This window comes from Lynx canadensis, chromosome C1, assembly GCF_007474595.2.
Source record: "Lynx canadensis isolate LIC74 chromosome C1, mLynCan4.pri.v2, whole genome shotgun sequence".
Lineage (NCBI taxonomy): Eukaryota > Metazoa > Chordata > Mammalia > Carnivora > Felidae > Lynx > Lynx canadensis.
Window position 1 is genome coordinate 125,982,667 of NC_044310.1, and position 23,569 is coordinate 126,006,235.

General features: G+C 39.8%; 1 protein-coding gene across 2 annotated transcripts in view; it reads right to left on the minus strand.

Annotated features, from left to right (window-relative positions):
• Positions 1–1,822: 1,822 nt before the first annotated feature.
• MAP3K19 (mitogen-activated protein kinase kinase kinase 19) overlaps positions 1,823–23,569 on the minus strand; it is a 62,140-nt gene continuing 40,393 nt past the window's right edge. Inside the window, exons 8-14 of one of the 2 annotated variants that reach the window (XM_030326612.1) lie at positions 21,782–21,860; positions 20,531–20,781; positions 16,620–16,663; positions 12,164–14,611; positions 9,787–9,936; positions 8,278–8,975; positions 1,824–2,487 (exon numbers count right to left, since the gene is read on the minus strand). In XM_030326612.1, coding sequence (XP_030182472.1) covers positions 2,421–2,487; positions 8,278–8,975; positions 9,787–9,936; positions 12,164–14,611; positions 16,620–16,663; positions 20,531–20,781; positions 21,782–21,860 — 3,737 coding nt within the window. In that variant the 3' untranslated portion in view covers positions 1,824–2,420. Of the gene's footprint in view, positions 2,488–8,277; positions 8,976–9,786; positions 9,937–12,163; positions 14,612–16,619; positions 16,664–20,530; positions 20,782–21,781; positions 21,861–23,569 lie in introns of both variants that reach the window. The other variant, XM_032594392.1, reaches the window with a different exon arrangement.

Below are 23,569 nucleotides of genomic sequence, written 5' to 3' on the forward strand. Positions count from 1 at the left end.
GGGAAAGGATAGCGATGGAGAGAGAATCCCAAGCAGGCTCCATGCTCAGCACAGAGCCCAACTCAGGGCTCAAACTCATTAGGGTGAGATCATGACCTTACCCAAAATCAAGAGTTGGGTGTTCAAGCGACTGAGCCATCCAGGCGCCTCTCCATTGGGTACTTTGAAGTTGACAGAATCCCCTGGAAAGCTGTTTTAGATGCAAGGTTCTAAGTTACATAGCCGCTTTAAGCTGAATTAATACTTACAAATGCAAGAAGTAATATGACTAAAGATGGCCCGGTAGGTAGGTGATGGAGGCTTTTGACTGCTTATTGAACAGATTAGGTGGTTTTTATTTTGGAGCTACTCATTACCATATAAAAGGCCCAGGACTGCTGTAGTGGTCATGCAGGAGGAAGTGGATAATGGAATACTGTATGCTCCCCAACCCCATATTCCAGAGCTTGCTCTTTTCCACTATGGCAGTTCTCTTCACTCAGCCACCGAGGAATGTTTGTTTACCCTATGAGGGCTAAAATAGGTTAAATGTAGGGAAGTGCTGTAGAGTTGGAACTACTCTGACAGTTTTACCTGAGGACTTAAATTTCTTTTGGTCGAGCTTGGGGCCCAGGGCATACGAGAATATTTAGTACATAGTGAAGTGTACTTTTGAATATAATTAAAAACTTGAATTGTGTGTGGTGAAAAGGGAGGTGGTCATAGAGAGGAAGGTGATACTGTTGCTAAGTGAAAAATGAAAAGCTTTTCATATCATTAACCAAGTTCACTAACCAGACTGGTGGAATTTGTTTATCAGCCTCCTCGTGAGGTTTTGTCTGAGTAAAATTTGATGTAATTTTACTTATAAATCACACATCTGAGAGGCAGCAGGGAAAGGGCTGTAAAGTCACACAAATCTGGGTGGCTGTCTCATCTTCCACCTACAAGTAGGATGGCCTTGAGAAAGTCACATTTTCACTAAGAAAATGAGAATAATACAAACCCAAACCAACCAGAATTAAATGAGGTGCTTTTTTATATCAGGAGCTCAGTAAATGCCCTTCCAGCCACCACCTATCTGCACTCCCAATCTCCTTTCAGACCTTCCTTCTCCCAAAGGAACATAATAAAGGGAGCAAACATCTAGGCAATACTAAGCATAATTCCAACCTATTAGGTCTTAGGCACAAAAGACTAACAAAATGATATTTTAGGTTATGCTAACATACAAGTAAATAAGGGACATAGCTCTTAAATTCTTACCAAATACGAGAAAAGAACTGTACAAATTGGAAAGAAGGAAGGCATAACCACAAAGACCCATCTAAATGTGTTGACTAAAATCTTTTACCTCCAGTTGACTGCATTTCAGTTACTTCTCAAAAACTTCTAAAAAACCAGCTTGCTTTTGAACAAAATCCGACAACTGGTGTCGGAATACACCTAAAGTTAGTTTGTAATTGTGCCGCTTTGAAATGATAGCAGCCAGTACAAAGATTCTGTAGAGAGAGCTTCAACCAACAGGAAATGTAGCAGATGAGTGGAGTCACGGCAATAGAAACCTTATCAAAAACGTTTAATCCACCAACTTACAACAAGGCCTTGTAATAATTCAGACAACTTGTCCACTTTTTCTGGTGAGGTTTCCATTGGTCCGAAAATGGAAATGAAGCATGACCTCAGTGGAGATGTCCATTAAAGTGAAGTGAGCAAAGTGCCCTGAAAAAGTTGATACGCTGACCCCTCCCCCCCCGCCCCTCTTTAAGATCCAGCTTTTATTCTACTAGCTGGCTTAGGTTTAGCTAGTTCTAGATGTGGCCATGACCTAATTGACTCTGCAAATAAGTGAAGTCTTCAAGTAGTACTACAAATTTCAGGGGAAGCAACCTGAGGCTTATGGGGCCACCTTGAATAGTACAGTTTACTATAGGCAGAAACTTGGGAGGAAATAGGGGACCCTCTGATAATGAAATGCCAAGGCCCTTAGCTCTTCCTGTTAATTTTGAGGCTCCTGTAATCTGCAAAGGTTACTGCTAAACAGAATCTAGCATCCTCCAGTGTTTAATTTATCACCTTCCTCTGGTTTCCTTTCCAAGAATTAAGTGTCTTTACCAGCCAAGCAAAAAATAAACAATTTTCTTCTTGTTTTTACAATTTATTTTAAAGACATTAAAACTGACAGGCCAAAAATGAAGGATAGTCAAAACTGTAAACAGCAATACATTTTGTTATTAAGAAAATTTTCTCATATACATGGGTAACCACGCCTGAAGCTTGAGGCTAGTATTTACCTAAAAACATTTTAGTTAGGGACACTGCAGGATCTGGTTGAGTTGAGCTGACTTAACAATAGGAAAAGTCCCTTAACCATCATTCCCACAATGAAGCAGTCACGGAGTGTATCTATAATGGAACTGGAAAGGAAAGTTGATGTATGTTCAATGACTTCTTATCAAGAAGGAGTGCTTCAGGAGCTGGGCAGCAGAAGGTCGCTCATGCTGGTCCCTAAGAAGGGAAAAACACTTTAGAAACAGCACCCAATAAGTGCCTCCCAACTGGATCCACTTGCCAACTTAAAAATGGAAGTACTGATGAATGGATAAAGAAATTGTGGTTTATATACACAATGGAATACTATGTGGCAATGAGAAAAAATGAAATATGGCCCTTTGTAGCAACGTGGATGGAACTGGAGAGTGTAATGCTAAGTGAAATAAGCCATACAGAGAAAGACAGATACCATATGGTTTCACTCTTATGTGGATCCTGAGAAACTTAACAGGAACCCATGGGGGAGGGGAAGGAAAAAAAAAAAAAAAGAGGTTAGGGTGGGAGAGAGCCAAAGCATAAGAGACTGTTAAAAACTGAGAACAAACTGAGGGTTGATGGGGGGTGGGAGGGAGGGAAGGGTGGGTGATGGGTATTGAAGAGGGCACCTTTTGGGATGAGCACTGGGTGTTGTATGGAAACCAATTTGTCAATAAATTTCATAAAAATAAATAAATAAATTAAAAAAATGGAAGTACAGGGGCGCCTGGGTGACTCGGTGAAGTGTCCAACTCTTGATTTCAGCTCCGGTCATGATTTCACAGTTTGTGGAATCAAGCCTTGCATGGGGCTCTGCACCTGTTAGCCCTTGGGATTCTCTCCCTCTCTGCCCCTCCCCTGCTCGCCCACACTGTTTCTCTTTCAAAATGAATAAATAAATTAAAAAAATGGATCTGCTTACAGGTGCTCAGGAAAATAAAAATAGAAGCACAGTCTTGGCCAAACAGACTTGAGGTGAATCTACACTTCAGTTTTGATCAGTATGATTTTAGGTAAGCAACACAAAGTCTTCTCATTAGTAAGATGGAGATAACAATAACAATTCTTTGGAGAATTAAATAATGTACATACAGGTTTTGAACAGTGTCTGGCACACAGTAATAGCTCAAAAAGTAGTTGTTATGGTTAAAAACTAGTCCCTACTTTACATTTTACTGTTGTTCGATTTGGGGTATAACTTACACAGTAAAATTCTCACTTTTGGGTGTACAGTTTAATGTGCCTTTAATTAGCATTAAATTTACTTTTAAAATGGAGAGGCACTGGAATCCAGAATTGAAAAGACTTTAAAAAGCAGGGATGCCTGGGTGACTCGGTTAAGCATCTTGACTTCGGCTCAGGTAATGCCCCCACAATCTGTGAGTTTGAGCCCCACGTGCATCGGTCTTCTGTCAGCACAGAGCCCACTTTGGATCCTCTGTCCCCTTCTTTCTCTGCCCCTCCCCAACCCTCTCTCTCTCAAAAATAAACATTAAAAAAAAATAGCCTTTAAGAAGTAGACATTTAAATGCATTTTGGTGATTAATTGAAATAATCCCATTTGGGGCCCTCTTGGATGAGCATAAAATAATGGAAGACAGTACTATTTTGGTTTAGGTTATTTTTCCTCAAGAAATTAAACTTTTGCCAATGAACTAGTCAATGAACCAGTGAACCAGTTAATAGTTACCTGCAATGACCTACTTGAAAGGCATTATTTTGGCTAAATTGGCTATCTTTTGATAATTTGTGCGAGGAGGATTAATACCAGGAATAGCCCAGGTGAAAATGGACATAAAAATAAAGTGACTATAAGTCATTTTGAAATAAAAGCTCCCCTTGTGGAGGCCCTTTCTTTTGTCTTGAAAATACACAGAAATCTCTCCTCTCTCCAAAAATCTTTTCCTTTATGTAGCCAAACCCAGTGGCTTTTTTTCAACCTTCATTATCCTAAATCCTTACTTACTCTCTGTCCCACTGCACTCTAGAAATTGCCCCTTAAAATTTACCATGATATTCTCATTAAATGAGTTCATCCTCCTTGTCATCTCTGTTGTAGCATTTGAAGCATTCACTAACCTCTCCTTTCAAAACAGTCTCTGCATAGACTTCGGGAAAACTTCTCTTGGTTCTCCCGCCTTGGGACAACTCCCTTCCCTCCTTTCTTTCCTTCAGCCATGTGCTAGACTTAATGCCATGAAGGTTGTTACTTCTCCTCTGAGCATTTTCAAAAACATTTTCCTATGCCCTCTTAAATGGTTCACGACTATAGCTACAAACCTCAGGATTTCTAAATGTGTACCTCCAATCTTACTTGCTTTCCTGGACTCCCAATTCCATAGCTTCGAATGTTTCCTTAAATGGTGGATCCTCTGGGGCACCTGGGTGGCTCAGTCAGTTAAGCGCCTGACTCTTGATCTTGGTTCAGGTCATGATCTCACAGTTCCTGAGATCAAGCCCCATGTGGGATTCAGCACTGAGCATGGAGCCTGCCTGGGATACTCTCTCCCAATCCCTCTCCCTTTGCCACACACCCGCATGCCTGTTCTCTCTCTCTCTCTCTGTCTGTCTCTCACAAAACAAACATTTCTTTAAGTGGTGGATTGTCTTCAATTCCCTCCCCTGCTCCCCTTTCACAACTTTCGATTATTTCTTCCATTATCCATACTCAAAACTATGCAGCCTCATCGTGCCTCATCACCAAGTCCTGATTCCCCTTCCCCTGGAATGTTTTAGAACTCTTCTCTTTACAATTCCCACTGCTTCAACCACAAAGCTCTTGATTCCTGCATGGCCTAGTCTCAAGCAGCCTCCATTTGAGGTCCTTAATACACTGCCTTCTGACCTGCTTTCCCAAAGGCCATTTTCTTTATGGCATGATCTTTCCCAAACTCGTTACAGTCCCCTGCTCTTTGCTGCCTACTGCAACAAAGCCAAACTACTTGGCCTGACTTCCCAGAACTTTCAACCTGCCCATAGGAATACCCCCACTCCAAGTTCTTACTGCTCCCCAAAGTTCATTTCTGTTCTATTCATTTGTTCTATTCAGTCCTTGTTCCTTCTCAGTACCTAGTCATCTATACTTCTGAATCTTTAAGAATGCCTTGCCCCCACTTTATTTCTGACTATCCAGACATCCAAGGAATACCGCCATAGGGCAAGATTCTAGAGTCCTTAGGGTCTTTTCCATAGAATTTCAAAAGATAATTTTATGCTTGTATGTGACACTAATTAGGTAAGATGTATTAGTATTCTCCCAAGTAGTATTAACTGCTGAGCCCTAATTATGTGCCCCATACTCTAAGTAATTTACATATACCAGTTCACTTAACCCTCACAACAACCCTATTAATTGATCCTTAGTGGTGTGAGTTGTGTATTAGTTAATGAAGCAGTGGTTCAAAAGGAAAGTCATACACATACACACACACACACACACACACACACCGTTCACGTGAATGTGAAAAACATTTGGGTTTGTTCTGATCTTCCTGAGTGTTAGAATGCCTAATGTTTACAAGAGCTTGCCTTGAAACACATTAAACGGAGCTCGTTTACAAACTGGTGTTCGCAATAGCATCCTGAGGTAGAGAAAACATCTCACACGGATAACACCTATGGACATAGATACACAAACAAGATGCAAACCAGCGTTAGCCTTTGTTTCACTCCTATCTGTGGAGAGGACATGAAAGACCCAATGGTCAAATCTCCCCTATAAAATAAAAAAAAAAACAAAAGAAATTTAAAAAGGAAAGTCATAAAGATTTCACACTTTCTCTTTAAAGCTGTGTGTGTGTGTGTGTGTGTGTGTGAGAGAGAGAGAGAGAGAGAGAGGTGACAACTGGAAAGAAAATGAAATGTATTTTCTATGGCTCAATAATAGAGAACTGTTCAATTCAGAACATAGCAACTATAGTAGTCTTAAGAGCTAAGACCAATTCTAAAACTAGTACTGGTTCATATGACATTTCTAACACCTTTATGTCTCTTGTGAGGTTTCTTTTTTTTTTTTTTATACGTTTATTTATTTTTGAGACAGAGAGAGAGCATGAACAGGGGAGGGTCAGAGAGAGAGGGAGACACAGAATCTGAAACAGGCTCCAGGCTGTGAGCTGTCAGCACAGAGCCTGATGTGGAGCTCGAACTCACGGACTGCGAGATCATGACCTGAGCCGAAGTCGGTCACCCAACCGACTGAGCCACCCAGGCACCCCTCTTGTGAGGTTTCTTTGGGTGAGCAGGGGGCAGCTCTGAGCCTGGGGCTCTGTCCACACAATCCATGCTGGAACATATCTACATCTAGGAATACCCAGAACTGGAGTATGAAGTATGTATTCCTGCCTTGGCCTATATGATCCCCTGAAATCAACCAGGACACTCTGACACACATCTGGGAGAGAGAAACAGAATCTGAAAGAGAGAAGCACATTTGTCAACAGACAGGGAGAACTGCAGGTTCTGAGATTCATTAAGAAAGAGAAAAACCCGGGGTGCCTGGGTGGTGCAGTCGGTTAAGCGTCCGACTTCAGCCAGGTCACGATCTCGCGCTCCGTGAGTTCGAGCCCCGTGTCGGGCTCTGGGCTGATGGCTCAGAGCCTGGAGCCTGTTTCCGATTCTGTGTCTCCCTCTCTCTCTGCCCCTCCCCTGTTCATGCTCTGTCTCTCTCTGTCCCAAAAATAAATAAACGTTGAAAAAAAAAATTAAAAAAAAAAAAAGAAAGAAAGAGAAAAACCCATTTTGGGAGTTGAGAGGCACTAGAATTTTTCATCCAGGAATAAGAAAGCACATGTCTCAGAAAGCAAGAATTGTGTTTAGGTCTCAGGCTGTCCTCACCTTGTACATATGACTAAATGTTGAGCCTCACTAGGTGCATAGAGGCCAGGTGGGTGGGCTCCACACCCCCCCTCCACCCTACTGTTTAGCTCTCTCCCTCATCATACACATACAGTCATACTTTAACCAGAGTCATCTCTCTGCTTTGAATTAAAATCTCATGTGAGTAAAGAGTACCTGTCTAAGAAAAGTTTGAAAACCACACGAGTGGGTAATCTCTAAGGTCCCTTCTAACATTTTACCCAAAATTTTATTCCATAGATACTAGGGAGCATCCGAACAGGAAAAAACAAGCAACTTTCTGGGCCTTTTCTGCTTCCCCAAATACTCTCCACACTTAATGCATGAAAAGCTTCAATTAGAGATTTGTTCCTTTGGGTCAAAATGTTTCCCTTCATTTTATTTTATTTATTTATTTATTTTTTTAAATTTTTTTTTTCAACGTTTATTTATTTTTGGGACAGAGAGAGACAGAGCATGAACGGGGGAGGGGCAGAGAGAGAGGGAGACACAGAATCGGAAACAGGCTCCAGGCTCTGAGCCATCAGCCCAGAGCCCGACGCGGGGCTCGAACTCACAGACCGCGAGATCGTGACCTGGCTGAAGTCGGACGCTTAACCGACTGCGCCACCCAGGCGCCCGTTTCCCTTCATTTTAAATGCAAGTATTTTGGGGGCGGGAGGACCAATACATTAAATTTTCCAGTCATCGATCAATTGATTCATATCAATCCCTCAATATGAATGAATTTCTCACATACTTTCCTGAGAGCTGGTTTTAGGAAGGAAATGAGACACTGGTTCTCTGAGAGGGAAGGTAGCTCAGGAAAGGGAAACTTAAGGACAGGCAATGTCATTTCACCATGACCAGTCCCTGGGAAGATGTCCCTCTCATAGCTATGTTCATGCTCCCATTGATTTGGGGAAGTATTGTCTGTCCCTGATAAGTACTGTCAAACATTTAATTGAGGCACCTCCTACCTGAAGCATTGCCCCCATACCCTGATGCAACGAGGAGCACAATCACCCAATATAGCTAATCATCAAAATCACTCCCTACTTGCCTTTTTGGTGGGCCATAAATTTCAGGGGGAAATGTCAGCAATCTTGGAATCTATGGGGATTTCTCTTTCTCCTGTTTTCAGTTTCTTACCTGGTCAGGCACACACGCACAAAGTCCACTGCATTTTCTGAGAAGTGTTCTGGTAAAGGAGGCATTAGCCCTCGGTGTGCTCCAATGTAAAACATGGCTGCCATCCTGTCCATGGAAGCCAGTGGAGGCTTCCCTGTGGCCATCTCAAACACGGTGCAGCCAATGCTCCAGATATCTGACTTCCTTCCATATCCAGACTCATTGATGACTTCCGGGGCCATCCAATATGGAGTCCCATGCATGGACTTAAGCATGTCACTGTGGGTGCCATTTATGCCAGCCCAAGCCAAACGCTTGGCACAGCCAAAGTCAATTAGCTTTATTATTCCAGTTGGCATGAGCATAACATTGTTTCCTTTGATATCTCGATGCACCACACAGTTCTCATGGAGATAAGCAACACCTTGCAGAATTTGTCTTGTATATTTACAGAAAACCATCTCAGGCAATGGCCCAAAACGGCTTATAATACTAGAAATTGAGCCACCAGGAACAAATTCCATGAAAATGCTTACGATGTTCTCTTCCAAGCATGTCCCCAGATAGGCCACAATGTTGACATGTTTCAGTGCTTTGAGCAAATCTACTTCTTCCTGTAGCTTCCGGTATTCTTTTTCAGTAGCTAATTTATCAGAGGTATCCAAAGCCACCTGTTTTACAGCTATTAGCTGTCCTTGGCTAGTAAGACCACAATATACCTAGAAGCAAACCTTATTATTAAATATAAATGATAGAACTTGTTCACAAAATGCCTCAGGTGACACTTGTCTTTCCCTTCTCCTCCCAAACCCTGTCTTTCTCTAAGTTGATTCATCCCTACATAAATGCAAAGTACTTAAGCAAAGTCAGTGTTTCAGTGAGGCCAAAATGGGGATGAGCAGCATGGTGAATGGATACCATAATGTCTTGGAGTTCAGTGGCCTGGACTGGTTAGAATTCTGGCTTTACCATTCCTCAGCTGTGTAAATTTGGGTAAGTTGTATAATCGTTTTGACTTCAGTTTTTCTCATCTATAAAACTGGGGTAATTATCCCTCACAGATATCTACATGACTACAATGGCAAAATTGCTCACCAAATAAATGAAATAGGGCTGTTTCAGTGCCAAAGCTCTAAGGAGAGAGGAAGGCAGAACTGGGGCAACTTGTCAGTGACCCCATCATGCATTTTCAGTGGTTCCATGTCTTCCCACCTTCTTGCTGATATGTCCCCAGCTAGAAACATAACCTATCTTCTTTGGGGATCAGTCTTCTTGTAACTGATGCATGTAAATACTATCTAATGTATTCAGTAGTAGCCAGACCTACTCCAGACCCTTCAGTTACATAAAACAGTGAACATCCTTTTCCCTGGGCCAGTTTGGATTGAGTTTCCTGTTATTTCCAACTGAAAGAGTTTCAAGTAGAAGAGCATAGAGGGTGTGAAGGGTGCACAAGAAGATTAGGGAGGAAAAGGTAGGTCAAGAAGAAGTGGGGATTTGGGATTTCATCATGTTTCCCATTTAACTTACTGTGCCATAGGCTCCCTTCCCAAGGACCTCTCCCTTAGTCCACAGGATAGATTCTTCATACTTTAAACTATTTTCAGAAAATGTCTTCTTTTCATTTGAGTTGAGAAATTTCTTGTCCTTGTCATATATCCTGAACCCATTACTATGTCTCTGGGACAATGAGAAAAAAAGAAAAGTCACCATTAAACTCTGAGTCATTGGGATGGGGAAAAAGGGCTAAAGAGTAGAGTCTTACTTTCTTCTAACTTGGGACCAACTAGAGAAAGCCAGATATGCATAACTAATCATATAGGATGCCATTTGTTAGCCTGCCTACAGCTTCCCCATGCCTACAGCCTCCAATCAGGGCATAGTAAAGGCTTCCCTTTTTCCTGCCAAGAATCTTGCCCACTCCTCTGCCTGCCTTTGAGTCTCTGCCAAACACAAGTGATGGTGGCTGACTTTTTTGCTATAGTTAAGTTCTGAATAACCTTGTTCTTCAATTATTTCCACAACACATAAAATCAAACACACACACACACACACACACACACACACACGCCTAAATACATACATATATATACACTTATACACAAACATACATATATATACTCTTTCACCCTCTCTCTCACACACACACAAACACACAGCCACAATGAACAGGTCTAGTGATCAAGACTAGCTGTAATACACAGATCTATGGTCTTCTAGACCCTTGCTATTCAAAGGAGAATCTGCAGACAGGTGTACCAACATCACATAGGAGCTTGTTAGACATGCAGAATCTCGGGCCCCAGACATACTGAACCAGTGTCTACATTTCAATATGATCCCCAAGCAATTTGCCTTCACAGGAAACTTTGAGAAGCCCTGATTCTCAACAAATATCTCTTTGAAGAACTTAGACCATGTTTTCCAATTGGTTGATTGGATCAAACTGCTCTGCTTTGAGCTCTTCTACAAGTTCTTAAAAATAAATGATGGTGACATAGAGACATGGTGAAGGCCATTGGAAGCAAGACTTCCTGCAGGGCCTCTCCTTCATCATGAAAGAAAGGGCCATTTGGGTTCCTCTTCCCCATCCTTTCATTGTTTCTATCCCAACTAAATTTTAAGGACTTCTTAGGGAGGAAAAGGCTGTAAAAAGTCAGTTTTGACTCCATCATTGTAGGATGAGGTTACAGGCTGATGATATTTACTAGCTTGTTAGCTTTTCTTAAATTTAAAATGACAGAGTGGTAGATTCATCTCTGACACACAGGTGTGCACACACATATCCCCATTTCCTACCCAAGCCTGGAGGCCTCCAGGGATCACGCTCTACCCCCAGGAGAGACCAAATTCACCATAAGGACAGGGCTGATATTTCAGGACAAAGAACAATCTCACTGTGTCGTGATTAAGGATGTGGTCCCACCACTCACTGACTGTAACTTTCTAAGCCTCAAATTTCTCATCTGCAAAATTGGGACTTGTTATTACCTTTAGTTATCTCATAGAGCTGTTCTGAAGCATATAAAGAAGACAGTATAAAATCCCTTGCTCCTACATGGTAAGTTCTCAATAAACCTGGCTATGATATAACTATATACTTTATGTATCCTTAGATAAACTATCTAAAATAACTGTTCCTGATCGTGATACAGTGTGATACAGCCTGAATCAGTGTTCAATAGATGATATTTCAGCTAAGCCTACTGTTTCTGTCTTTAAAATTTGAATAGGACAGGAGGCTCAAGTATTTCAGTGAGAACTGAAACCAACAAAACAATGATCCCAATGATCTGTTGCTATTCTTCTTCCCCATGCCCACTTCCATGCCAAAAAAAATTTTTACATTTTTCAGGATTGTCGCTTATCTTCCTTCAGAACAATGGCTAAGTCTTGTTCTAGTTCTTAGCCTAGCGCCAGCAACACAGTAGGCACCAATGATATTTCTGTGTTAAAGTTTTCATATTTCATGTCTTCATATGTTTTTTGGAATTAGGTGGTGATCTACTCCAGGGGCTACATTCAGTTCTTTCTATCTCACATACCACCTAGAGCAATACTTTCCCCATAATTACCTCTCTGCTATTTATTAATTGAAAACATCTTCACCGAATAAAATATGAACCTACTTTAAATAAATACTTTTGCTATATTAATGTACCCAATGTGATTCCATTTGCAGTGTTAGGCTAGCTGAACTCCAGAATCAAGGTGGCATAATGAAAACATCTTAGCCTGCAAGTCAAATAAACTGGATTCCAAACTTGCAACCAGACAGTGAGACCTTGCCAAAACTCTTAGCTGTTTAGGGTTTTTGACTCCTTGTTTGAAAGTAAGGAGTTTGAACCAGACTGTCTCTGAGGTCCCTTCCTGCCCCTAATGAATCACTGATTCTAATTATACCAACCTGTATTTTAACATTGGTTGTCTCTCCACCCAATTCTTGTGTGGTTTGTCCTCTCCTACTGAAGACAAGATTTAGATTTTCAGGATCTGTTTCATTTGCCATTATTTGGCAAGAGGTGTTACCTCTCTCGTCAAGAGCTAATAGTTCTGCAGCTAGACATCCTAATAGTTCATCCGTCAATTCTTCATTCTTTACAGAATCTAGAATTCCTTGCGAAATTGAATTTGCATAATTTAAAGTTTGTCCAAATGTTTGATATGTAATTGATTCATTAGCTACACTATCATGATCCAAAGAATGTGCCCAATGTTGATATGCTTGGGAAGATGCACTCTGTTGTTTCTCTTGGAAAGAGAAACTCAAAAGTCTCTCAGACTTACCTAAAACACTTTCAAACCCTACATCATTAGTTAAAATTTGGTTGGCATCTATTTTAACAAGTGATGCTGTATTCTGCTTTTCTTGCAGTACATGCTTATTGGAATTCTTCTCACTGGGCATTGCCCAACTGTTTTCTGAAAGGACAAATGGGGTCTGGTGATGTAGTTCTTCAAGTTTCTGTAGATCTCTGAGGCTCGTGGCAAGTATTTGATTGTTAGAAATGTCTCCTTCATCAGCAGACTCTTCCATAGAGACTTCTTCAACAGTGGACAAATCTGAAACAGGAATGACTTCATTCTGTTCCGTGGACAGCTCATGAGGCAGAGCCGAGTTCAAGGGCTGAACTTCATTATTAGAAGAAAGAAAGTCATCTCCTGAAGACTTTATCTGCCACTGTGAACCTGAAATATCATCACCATTTTCCATGTCTTGTACGTTGCTACCTACAGCCTTGTAACCCTTTTCTTTAGAAATTAAAATTTTGTTCTTTTGTTTAATGCCAAGTGAAACCTTTACAGGTTTAACATGTGGTCTTTTCTGAGAAAATCTTGTTCTGCTGTTGCTGCTCCTCTCACTGTGTGAAGATCGACATTTATTGGTAATACATCTGCCAGATGGAGCTGAGCATATCTCTCGATAATATTTGTTCTCATGACGTTCAGCCTCTCTCATGTGACAATAAACAGGGGTCCCAAACATTTCATAGATTCCAGGACCATTAGCAGTTGAATTGATTTCTTTGAACATGTCACTATACTTAAGATCTAAGTAATTTAGTCTTGGCTCTGTTGGTTGAGCAGAGAGAGGAACAGAAGACTTTTTTATTCCTGAATTCTTACCGATGCAAGGAAAAGATTGCTTTTTAGGTTTCAGAGCCCGGTAAGTTGATTGCTTCTTTTCTATCTGTGGCATTCTCCTTTGAAACTTGGGTGGTTGCCAAGGTCTGGGGTCAACAAGCCCCAAAGCAGGGAAAACTGGAGTTTTTATACTGGTTTTATGTATGGTAGGCTTAATGGAACCTTCAATGGAAATCATGAAATTCTGGGGTGTCCTATTACTGGTCTTGGTCTTTGAATCCAACTTATTTCTGGGGGTTTTCATCTTATGTCTGTCATTTTCTTGATGTACAAGAATATTGAAGCTATTGTTGCTATGAAGAGTGCCCTTTCTTTTTTGGAGGCTTGGTTTGGCTACTGCTGGTTCCTTGGGAGTTTCATCTCCAGGGAAAGTGATGTGCATAAGAGGCACCATCCCATTCATTTCCGGTTTGGTTGCCTCCGCCGTTGACATTTTTATGTTTGTCTCTGTGCGTCTAGGACCTTGCGGAATCTTTTCAGTGGGGCCATCAGGGACTACATTGGACAAACTTTTAAGTACAGTATACTCTTCTAAAATATGATTTGGCTCAACTGCTTCACCTTTATGTACTGAAGTACTTTTTAAATCAGCTTTATCATTTCTAGTCTCTTCATCCTGGCTTAGAATTATTTCTGAATGCTGGGCTTCTTGGAACTTGACTGGCATGTTACATCCAACTTCAAAATCTGTAAACAAGTTTCTGGCTACTGGACCCTCTTTCTTTCCTGATAAAAGATGTTGAGAATTCTCTTCTGCTTTTCTCATTTCACAACCAACGTAGTCAATATCCGCTTCCCTATCTGTAGGAAAACTGCGTTCCTTACAATTCTCAAAGGACACCAAAGATTGTCCTTTTTCAAAGTGAGAGATTGAAATTTTGTCACTTTCTTCTGTTTCCTTGGATTTCCTGTTCTCCATCTCCATATGTTGTCTGTGATGGTTAGCCTTCCAAAAAGAGCACATGTTTCTGGACCAAATAGAGCTATCAGAGCACCTGAGAGTCTGATCCACAAACACCTTAAACGGAGCTTCCTGCTGCTTGTTCAATGGTCTAACCTCATCAGATTGACTTCTGGGCTCTGAGAGCTTAGGTTTGAAAGATACAAAGTTCAGAATATTTTTTTCTCTCTCCTTTTGATCCATGTGATCTTGGGGGGCAGTATGAAGACCAGGTTTCATGGGCAAAAGTGACAATGCTGGCAGAGGGAACTAAAAGGAAAGAGAAAAAGCTAATGAATGCAGAAACATATATGCATGTCATGTTAATTGGTTTAAAGTAATTCAAAGGGATTCTAAGATTCTCTTTTTTTTTTTTAATTTTTTAACTTTTTTTTTTTTTTTTTTTTTTTTTTTTTTTAGAGAGAGACAGAGCACAAGCAGGGGATGGGCAGAGAGAGAGGCACAGAATCTGAAGCAGGCTCCAGGCTCTGAGCTGTCAGCACAGAGCCCGACATGGGGCTTGAACTCACAAACCATGAGATCATGACCTGAGCCAAAGTCAGTCACTTAACCAACTGAGCCACCCAGGCGCCCCTCTAAGATTCTTTTTAGGGAGGCCTTTAACAAAGTACAAGGCTATCCTAGAGATCCCAATTAAAAAAAATAAAACCTCATTCCCAGTATTTTTGGTAAAATTGTACTTCTAAAAACCAAGATTTTGGGGGGCACCTGGCTGACTCAGTCAGTGGAGCATGTGACTCTTGATCTTGGGGTCATGAATTCAAACCCTACATTGGGTGTAGAGATTACCTAAAAATAAAATCTTTTAAAATTGAATAAATAAAAAATAAAACCCAAGATTATTATAGACATAGATTCATGTTTATGTATTTAAAATAAAGGCCCTACAATGTAAACATTAAAATTTTAAGATGAGGATTTTATTTTTTTCCTTTCCATAGAAGTGATCTAAGATTTTTAAAATTCCCACTTAGAACAGCTTAAAATTTGTTACATTTACCTTAACAATGATCATTAGCTTACAGACTAACTCAGATTTTGTATCTGAAACACAACTACTCCATATTGTTTTACTGAATTGTTTTGTTGAGGTGCGGTCATAAACATGCCACATCATACACTTGAAAGTTAGCAACCCTGAATGGTTTTTACTTCGTCCTCCAACTACTTTCAAATTAAGTTGGTTTTGTTACCATTAGCCTCTAGAGGTCAGTGTAATGCAATATATAAAATACAGCTTTATGATCATTAAGCTATAAACTCTAACTTTAAGCTTTTTTTCATTGTGGCTTTTTCCATGTATACAGATTTGATACCTAATTATATTAGAATATTTATGAGCATGGATCATGAGTGGTAATTGAGAGCTGTCTGTTCAATTTTCATTGTACTGCCACCTGTGTGTAAGAGAATAGGAAACTGACATTAGAGATCTAGGCATTAGAAGTAGGTGAGGGGCGCCTCAGTGGCTCAGTCGGTTAAGTGTCTGGCTTCGGCTCAGGTCATGATCTCATGGCTTGTGAGTTCGAGCCCTGCATTGGGCTCTGTGCTGACAGCTCAGAGCCTGGAGCCTCTTCAGATTCTGTGTCTTTCTCTCTCTGCCCCTTCCCTGCTCACACTCTGTCTCTCAAAAATAAATAAACATTAAAAAAAATTTAGAAGTAGGTGAAATGCAGTGTAATCCCCCAGTTTTATTGCCTTGATGATTTTCTTCCATCACTGAAAAATAACTTTGGAAATAAAGACAGATTCTGCCAGTGCTAAAACATCTCCCTAGTAGCAGCCATTATTATTTTTTAAGGCTAATAAACTCTAATAAACTGCTTTTTACAACACTAAGCAGGACCCATGCACTTTCTCAAAGGCTCATAGGATACAGAAGACACAGATAGTCGAGAGGTTCACAGGAATATTTCCAAAAGCTGTACTTACTAATGAGACAATTAGGAAAACCTTTCTACCACTAGGGAAAAAATTTACCTAATTTCTAGACATGCTAAGAGAAGACAAATTAAAATACGTCTAAAAGAGTTACTCACCTCATTATGTAGAGAACAGAAAACACCCCAGGAAAAAAACATAAATGGCAAACTAGCACTCTCCCAGAAGTTATTTGCGACTCTACAAACTATATAGTTTTCCAAGCTAAGCTGCTGAAGATTTTGGTTCTGAGTTCTTTGATAGAGTTTGTCTCTATCAAAGACAACAAAGTTCTTGGTTTTAATTCTTAAGTCAGAAATGCTAAAACTAATCTTACCTCAATTCTTCGGCTACTATACTTCATATCAGGAGTAGAAAACTCTATAACAAGAAAAAATAAAATAATTAGATATTCTTAGTAGTAGAGTGAACACAGCCAGCCTTAAGCCAGAGTTTGAAGATGGAGTGATCGTGATGTTGGTGCTAAGGTCTCAGGAAAAGTCAAAATTAATTTTTTCCTGTTGTAATCCATATGGAGTTGGGCATAGAATGATTACACAAAACTTTAGGCTACTGCCACTGAAGGGGGTTGTTGTTTTATATATAATGTCTTTTTTTTAAGTTTAGTTATTTATTTGAGAGAAAGACAGACAGACAGACAGACAGACATGGAGGGGCAGAAAGGGAGGGAGAAAGAATCCCCAGCAGGGGTTCGAATTCACGAACTGTGAGATAGTGACCTGAGCTGACATCAAGAGCCAGAAGCTTAACTGAATGAACCACCTAGGCACCACTATAATGTTTTTATATACAGTTGACCCTTGAACAACACAGATTTGAACTGCATGCATCCACTTACATGTGGATTTTTTTTGATAAATAAAATACATTTGTAAGTATTTTATAAGTACTTACTATACTGATAAATAAGTACTGTAAATGTATTTTCATTTTCTTAATAACATTTTCTTTCCTCTAGCTTACTTTATTGTAAGAATACAGTATATAAAACATGTAACATACAAAATATGTGTTACTTGACTGTTTATGTTATGGATTATACTTCTAGTTAACAGTAGTAGTTAAGTTATACATGGATTTTCTACTGCACGGGGTCAGTGTCCCCAATTCCCACATTGGTCAAAGGTCGACTGCAAATGTATATTATATATATAACATTTATGTACATATGTTTATGTTTGTACTTACATTCATATTCATAATTATGTTTATGTTTATATTTATTTTTTAAATTTTCTTAGTATTTATTTATTTTGGAGCAAGACAGAGTACAAGCTGGGGGCAGGGGAGCAGAAAGAGGGAGACACAGAATCTGAAGCACACCACAAATCCCCACAGGGCAACACAATAGGCACCAGATGTTTACCTGTGGGGAACCACCACAGGAGTGAACCCTGAAATTATGAGGCTCAGAAATTATACCAAGTGATTGGCACTCCAACCTATCCCTCTTTCCCAAGGAAGAGACCTTTACTATGAAATGTAAGCAAATATTTCCTGGAGAGAGGGGAAATGTGTCTCTGGGTTTTATAACTCTAGAATGTAAGTGAACAGCTCCTGAGGAAATAAATGTCTGAATCTCTCTGGAACAATAAACGAACTCTAATTTCTAAGACATGTTTATCACTCAATCATCTTTTAACCTAGTTTCCTAGCGCTTTTTGGTCATAAAGCTTGGACTGTGCAGACATGTTAAAAATTCACGTATAATTGTCTCCCAACAGTTGTTTGAGCTCAAACATGGAGTAGATCATAGATGGGATATACTAGGTAGTGTAAAACCTAGTTGTCCTCTTACCAAAAACCCCACCCACCACCACAGCTTGAAGTTGAAGCCAAAAGCTCCCATGTGTCCAGCATCAAAGCAGATCACATAAATGGATGAAGTGGGGCAGATAGACAGTAGTGAGCTGAAGTTGTGTGCCCCAACAAAAGGGACATCCATTATTACCCAGTCCCAGGTGATGTTGTCCATTTCAGATGGATAATCTAATACTGCTAGATTCTCTAATTGTCAAGAGAAACCAGAGAGCTGCAGACTTTATGTGAAATTTCCCTCCCACCCCTTTTTTAAGTGCTGTGAAAGCCAAACAAAATATATCACAGGTCCATTCTAGCCATAGGCTGCCATTTTGAAATTTGACTTTGAAACAGACCTCTCTAAGATGTAGCACAGGTAAAGAAGATATTCACAGATGAAAAATGGTAACTAAGAAGAGGATACCAATAGGAGGGGTTCAAGCGTTCCCCTTAGCCACAGCTACCAAAGGCACCTCCCCCCAATTCTTTATGCATTTAATCAACAAATAGTAATTGAGTGCCTAATGAGTGACTGATACTGTCCAGAAGATAGCAATATGGTTGTGAACAACAAAGACAAAATCTTTGCACTCTAAGAGGTCATATTCTAGAGGCTGAGGTTTCCCTGTTGAAAAGATGCCACAAGTTAATACCAGAAATTCAAATGAATGGGCGCCTGGGTGGCTCAGTCAGTTAAGCATCCAGCTTCAGCTCAGGTTGTGATCTCACGGTTGGTCAGTTCAAGCCCACACTGACAATGCAGAGCCTGCTTGGGATTCTCTCTCCCTCTCTCTCTGCCCCTCCCCACTCGTGCTTTTTCTCTCTCTCTCTCAAACTAAATAAACTTGATAAAAGAAGAAATACAACTGAGTATAATGTATAATTGTGTGCATATGTATAAACTGATTTAAAAAAGAAAAAAAAAAACCTTTCAAGTATTATAAATATTTGGATAAATATTATCCAGTGTTGGTAAGAAATGACATGAGGTAGAAAGAAACGCAAACATTTCTGGTGAGAATGTAGAAGTGAGGTCTGGCTTACAGGTAATTTGGCAATATATGTTGAAAGCCTTTTACAATGTGTATGAAATTCCAGTTAAAAGATCAAATGTACCAGTTTTTCTCCATTTCATAAACCTCACTAAAATGATAGTAAAGGAAAGTAAAAAGGAGTAAATTAAAAAGGAAATTAAAAGCCCAGAGGATAAGACAACAGATGAGCAAAGTCAAAATATTTTGGACAGTGAAAATTTTATGGATGAATAATAATTGATTAGTTGTCAGCTTTCTCTGTTCTGCTCAGTGCCTGCAGGGGGAGAACTCAACAAGAAGTAAGAACTCCAGAAAGGAGCAGGAATTGACAATACCAGGTACCTCTGAAGGTAAGGATGAAGGTAAGACTGGAACAAGGGGTTGCTTGTGAATCTGTGGAAGAAGTAGTTTCACCATTCCCTGTCCTGCCCCATGAATCAGGAGTTGCTCTTCTCCATTCCTGGCAACTGGCTGGAGGTTTACTTTCCAGAGAGTTTGGAACAAAGATGCTAAGTAGCTAGGTATAGCTGAGAGTAGCAACAGGGTGCTGGAGTGACAATAAAAGGATGAAGGGGAAGTCTGCACATTGATAGGTGAGTCCCAGCCTTTCAACCCACAGTCAGGGGCTTGGGTTATCCCTGTCTAGGGAAAACTGGCCAAGAGAAAAATCTGTCTATGCACACTGACACTTGGGGACTCCCTTACTCCACCATCTAGGTCTCTCTATGCAATTTACCTGGAGCCCACAGCACTTTTTAGTACTGCCAAGAAACACAAATAGATGGCCATGGAACAGTGGATATGTGAGAAAAGTCTCTAATGTGAAAATACAGAGAACAAAACAAATGGAAAGAAAAGAGTTCAGAAAAAAAAAAGAGACGACGAAAAACTATCATTAATATACTTCATGTGCCTTTTCTCAGTAAGCTACTGGAACTGCACCAAACTAAATACCTTACCCATACAGTTTCTCTGCTGTGCGATCTCTCTTATTGCAATAAGCCCAAAAATGCAACTTGTTGGATTACAGGTTTGTCCCCAGAGGCTTCAACCAATTGGTTTAGGACAGTAGTAAGCAAATATCAAAGACAGCATTCCCCTAAGAGGAATGTGCTAGCTAGTAAACAAGTCTTGGGCTAGAGAGAGTGGCCAACTCAAATCCTGGAGGAAAGCATCCTCCATGTAAGGCCCCAAGATTCCCACAGGTAAACATCAACCAAATGGGAGTTTGTGGTAAAGATTTTTCAAACACTGAAGAAAAAGAAAGATGACAGATAGATAGATAGACAGATAGATATAGATAGATAGATAGATAGATAGATAGATAGATATAGATAGATAGATAATTTATCGACAAAAGGATAGAGAAATCACTCTAATTAAATGAACTCACCTTCAGATTTTCTTTGCTGCTCCTTCAGAAAGTGAGGAACATCTTCTCTGGCTACAGATGTGGAGATGTTTGGTTCTAAGCAAGGTCTTGGCAACAAAAAGCCCACATTTGCATCACAGAGCTCCTTGGAACTTTCCTCCTTCTTCTGACCCATGGTCAGAGTCTTTGTCCGGAAGTCCACCATGTGAATTTCATTTGGAAGGGAAACAGAATGTGCTTGTGCCCTTTCTTGATTCACTGGGGTTATCTGACTAGAAGGGAGGAGAACATGGTTTCATTCAAAACTCATTCCCTGTATCTTCTGGATCTCCACTTCTCAGTCTAGACTGAGATCACCAGAAAGCTCAGAGAACTATTTCCAAATGATGCTGCTGAGTGGAAGAGCTGTATTCTTCAAAGAACAAGACCTCTCCACCCTCCTATTCACTCCCCACCTCGTCTGCCTTCTGCACTCTACACTTTAGTTTCCCCAGCCCCTATTTCCTTAGAGAAATCAGGTGGGCAAAGTGTAGGCATAGATGATGCACTCTTTTACTTCTCCAAATGCTTTAACCAGCTCAGTACTTCTCAAACTATCTTTGGTAAAGGACCATTTTTAAAATTTTCCAGTCCATTGTGGAATGAAACTGTTGTGAAACTTCTGTAATAAAAGTGAATTACTATAAGAATAAATCAAAAATAAAAAACATGAAAATAAACCCCAAGTTTTTCATTATCAGATCAGTAAATCTAAGATTACTTTGTCAAACTGTAATACAACTCTTTAAATGTTTACATTTTCAAGTTCTATCCTGACTTCATCATGGACTGGTAACAGAAGGACCACAGAATCACATTTTAAGTGGCACTGCCTCAGGGTCAGCAAACTATGACCCCTGGGCAAAATCTTTTTTTTTTTAATGAAATTTATTGTCAAATTGGTTTCCATATAACACCGAGTGCTCATCCCAACAGGTGCCCAAAATCTAGTCTTCAGTCTGTCTTTGTAGTTTTATTGGACCATACTCCTTTGTTTTCATATTGTCCATGATGACATTCAAGCTACAATCAGAGGGTTGCCTCATTGCAACAGAAACAATATGGTCCACAAAACCTAAAACTGGTATTATCTGGCTCCTGCCACAAAAATATTTATTACAACCTCTGCTTGAGAGTGTTTTTTGGGAGGTGAATTACTAAAAATGTAGGTTATCACACAAGTATCACTTCATACTTAAATTTCAATCTAACCTTTCAAAGTATATTCCTTACTTGTTTTCTTGTAAATCTTCTCGGCTTATTTCTTGGGGATAACTGACATCTCTTGGAAAAGTAACAATAATCTCAAAACCTATAGAAACACATGACAATAATAAAAAATAAGAAAGTAATGAATTCCAGTGGCAACTGGGAACTAAGTATTTTATTCCTGGTTAGTTAGCTAATCTATTTTTAATAATTACAGAATGTGGAATAGAATAGAGAGCCCATAAATAACCCACAATTATACAGTCAACTAATCTATGACAAAGGAGGCAAGAATATGCAATGGGAAAAAGACAGTCTCTTCAACTGGGATGTGTTGGGAAAACTGGACAGCTACATGCAAAAGAATGAAACTGGACCACTTTCTTACACCATACACAAAAATGAGCTCAACATGGATTAAGGACCTAAATGTGAAACCTGAAAACATAAAAATCCTAGAAGAGAGCACAGGCAGTAATTTCTCTGACATCAGCTGTAACAACATTTTTCTACATGTCTCCTGAGGCAAAGGAAACAAAAACAAACTATTGAGACTGCACCAAAACAAAAAGCTTCTGACAAGCAAAGGAAACAACAAAACTAAAAGACAAGCTAGAGAATAGGCAAAGATATGTGCAAATGACATATCTGATAAAAGGTTAGTATCCAAAATATATAAAGAACTTATACAACTCAACATCTAAAAGCAAATAATCCAATTAAAAAAATGACAGAAGAGTTGGGGTGCCTGGGTGGCTCAGTCGGTTAAGCATCCGACTTCAGCTCAGGTCATGATCTCGCAGTTCGTGAGTTCAAGCCCCGCGTCAGGCTCTGTGCTGATGGCTCAGAGCCTGGAACCTGTTTCAGATTCTGTGTCTCCCTCTCTCTCTGACCCTCCCCCGTTCATGCTCTGTCTCTCTCTGTCTCAAAAATAAATAAACGTTAAAAAAATAAAAAAAAAAAGAATTGACATTAAAAAAAAAATGACAGAAGACATGAGTAGACATTTCTCCAAAGAAGAAATACAAATGGCTAACAGACACATGAAGAGATGCTCAACCTCACTGATCATGAGGCAAAGGCAAATCAAAACCACAATGAGATATCACCTCACACCCGTCACAATGGTTACAAGCCAAAAACCCATGGAACAACAAGTGTTAGGGAGGATGTAAAGGAAATGAACCCTCCTGCACTGTTGGTGGGAATGCAAAGTGGTGCAGCCTCTGTGAAAAACAGTACAGAGGTTCCTCAAAAAAATTAAAAATAGAACTACCCTACAATCCAATAATCACACTACTGCATATTTACCCAAAGACTACAAAAACACTAATTCAAAAAAACATATGCACCCCTATGTTTATTGCAGCATTATTTATCATAGCCAAATTATGGAAGCAACCTATGTGTCCATTGATAGATGAATGGATAAAGAAGATGTGGTATATATACACAATGAAACTCGGCCATAAAAAAAATGACATCTTCCCATTTGCAACAACATGGATGAATCTAGAGAGAATAATGCAAAGTGAGTCTGAGAAAGACAAATACCATATGATTTCACTCACATGTGGAATTTAAGGGAAAAAAATGAACAAAGGGAAAAAGACACAAACCAAAAAAACAGACTTTTAACTATAGTTATTCAAACTGATGGTTACCAGAGGGGGTGGGGTGGGGAGGGTGAGTGAAATAGGTGATCGGGATTAAGAGTACACTCATCATGATAAACACTGAGTAATATATAGAATTGCTGAATCACTATATTGTATACCTGAAACTAAAAAATAATAATAACAATAAAAATAA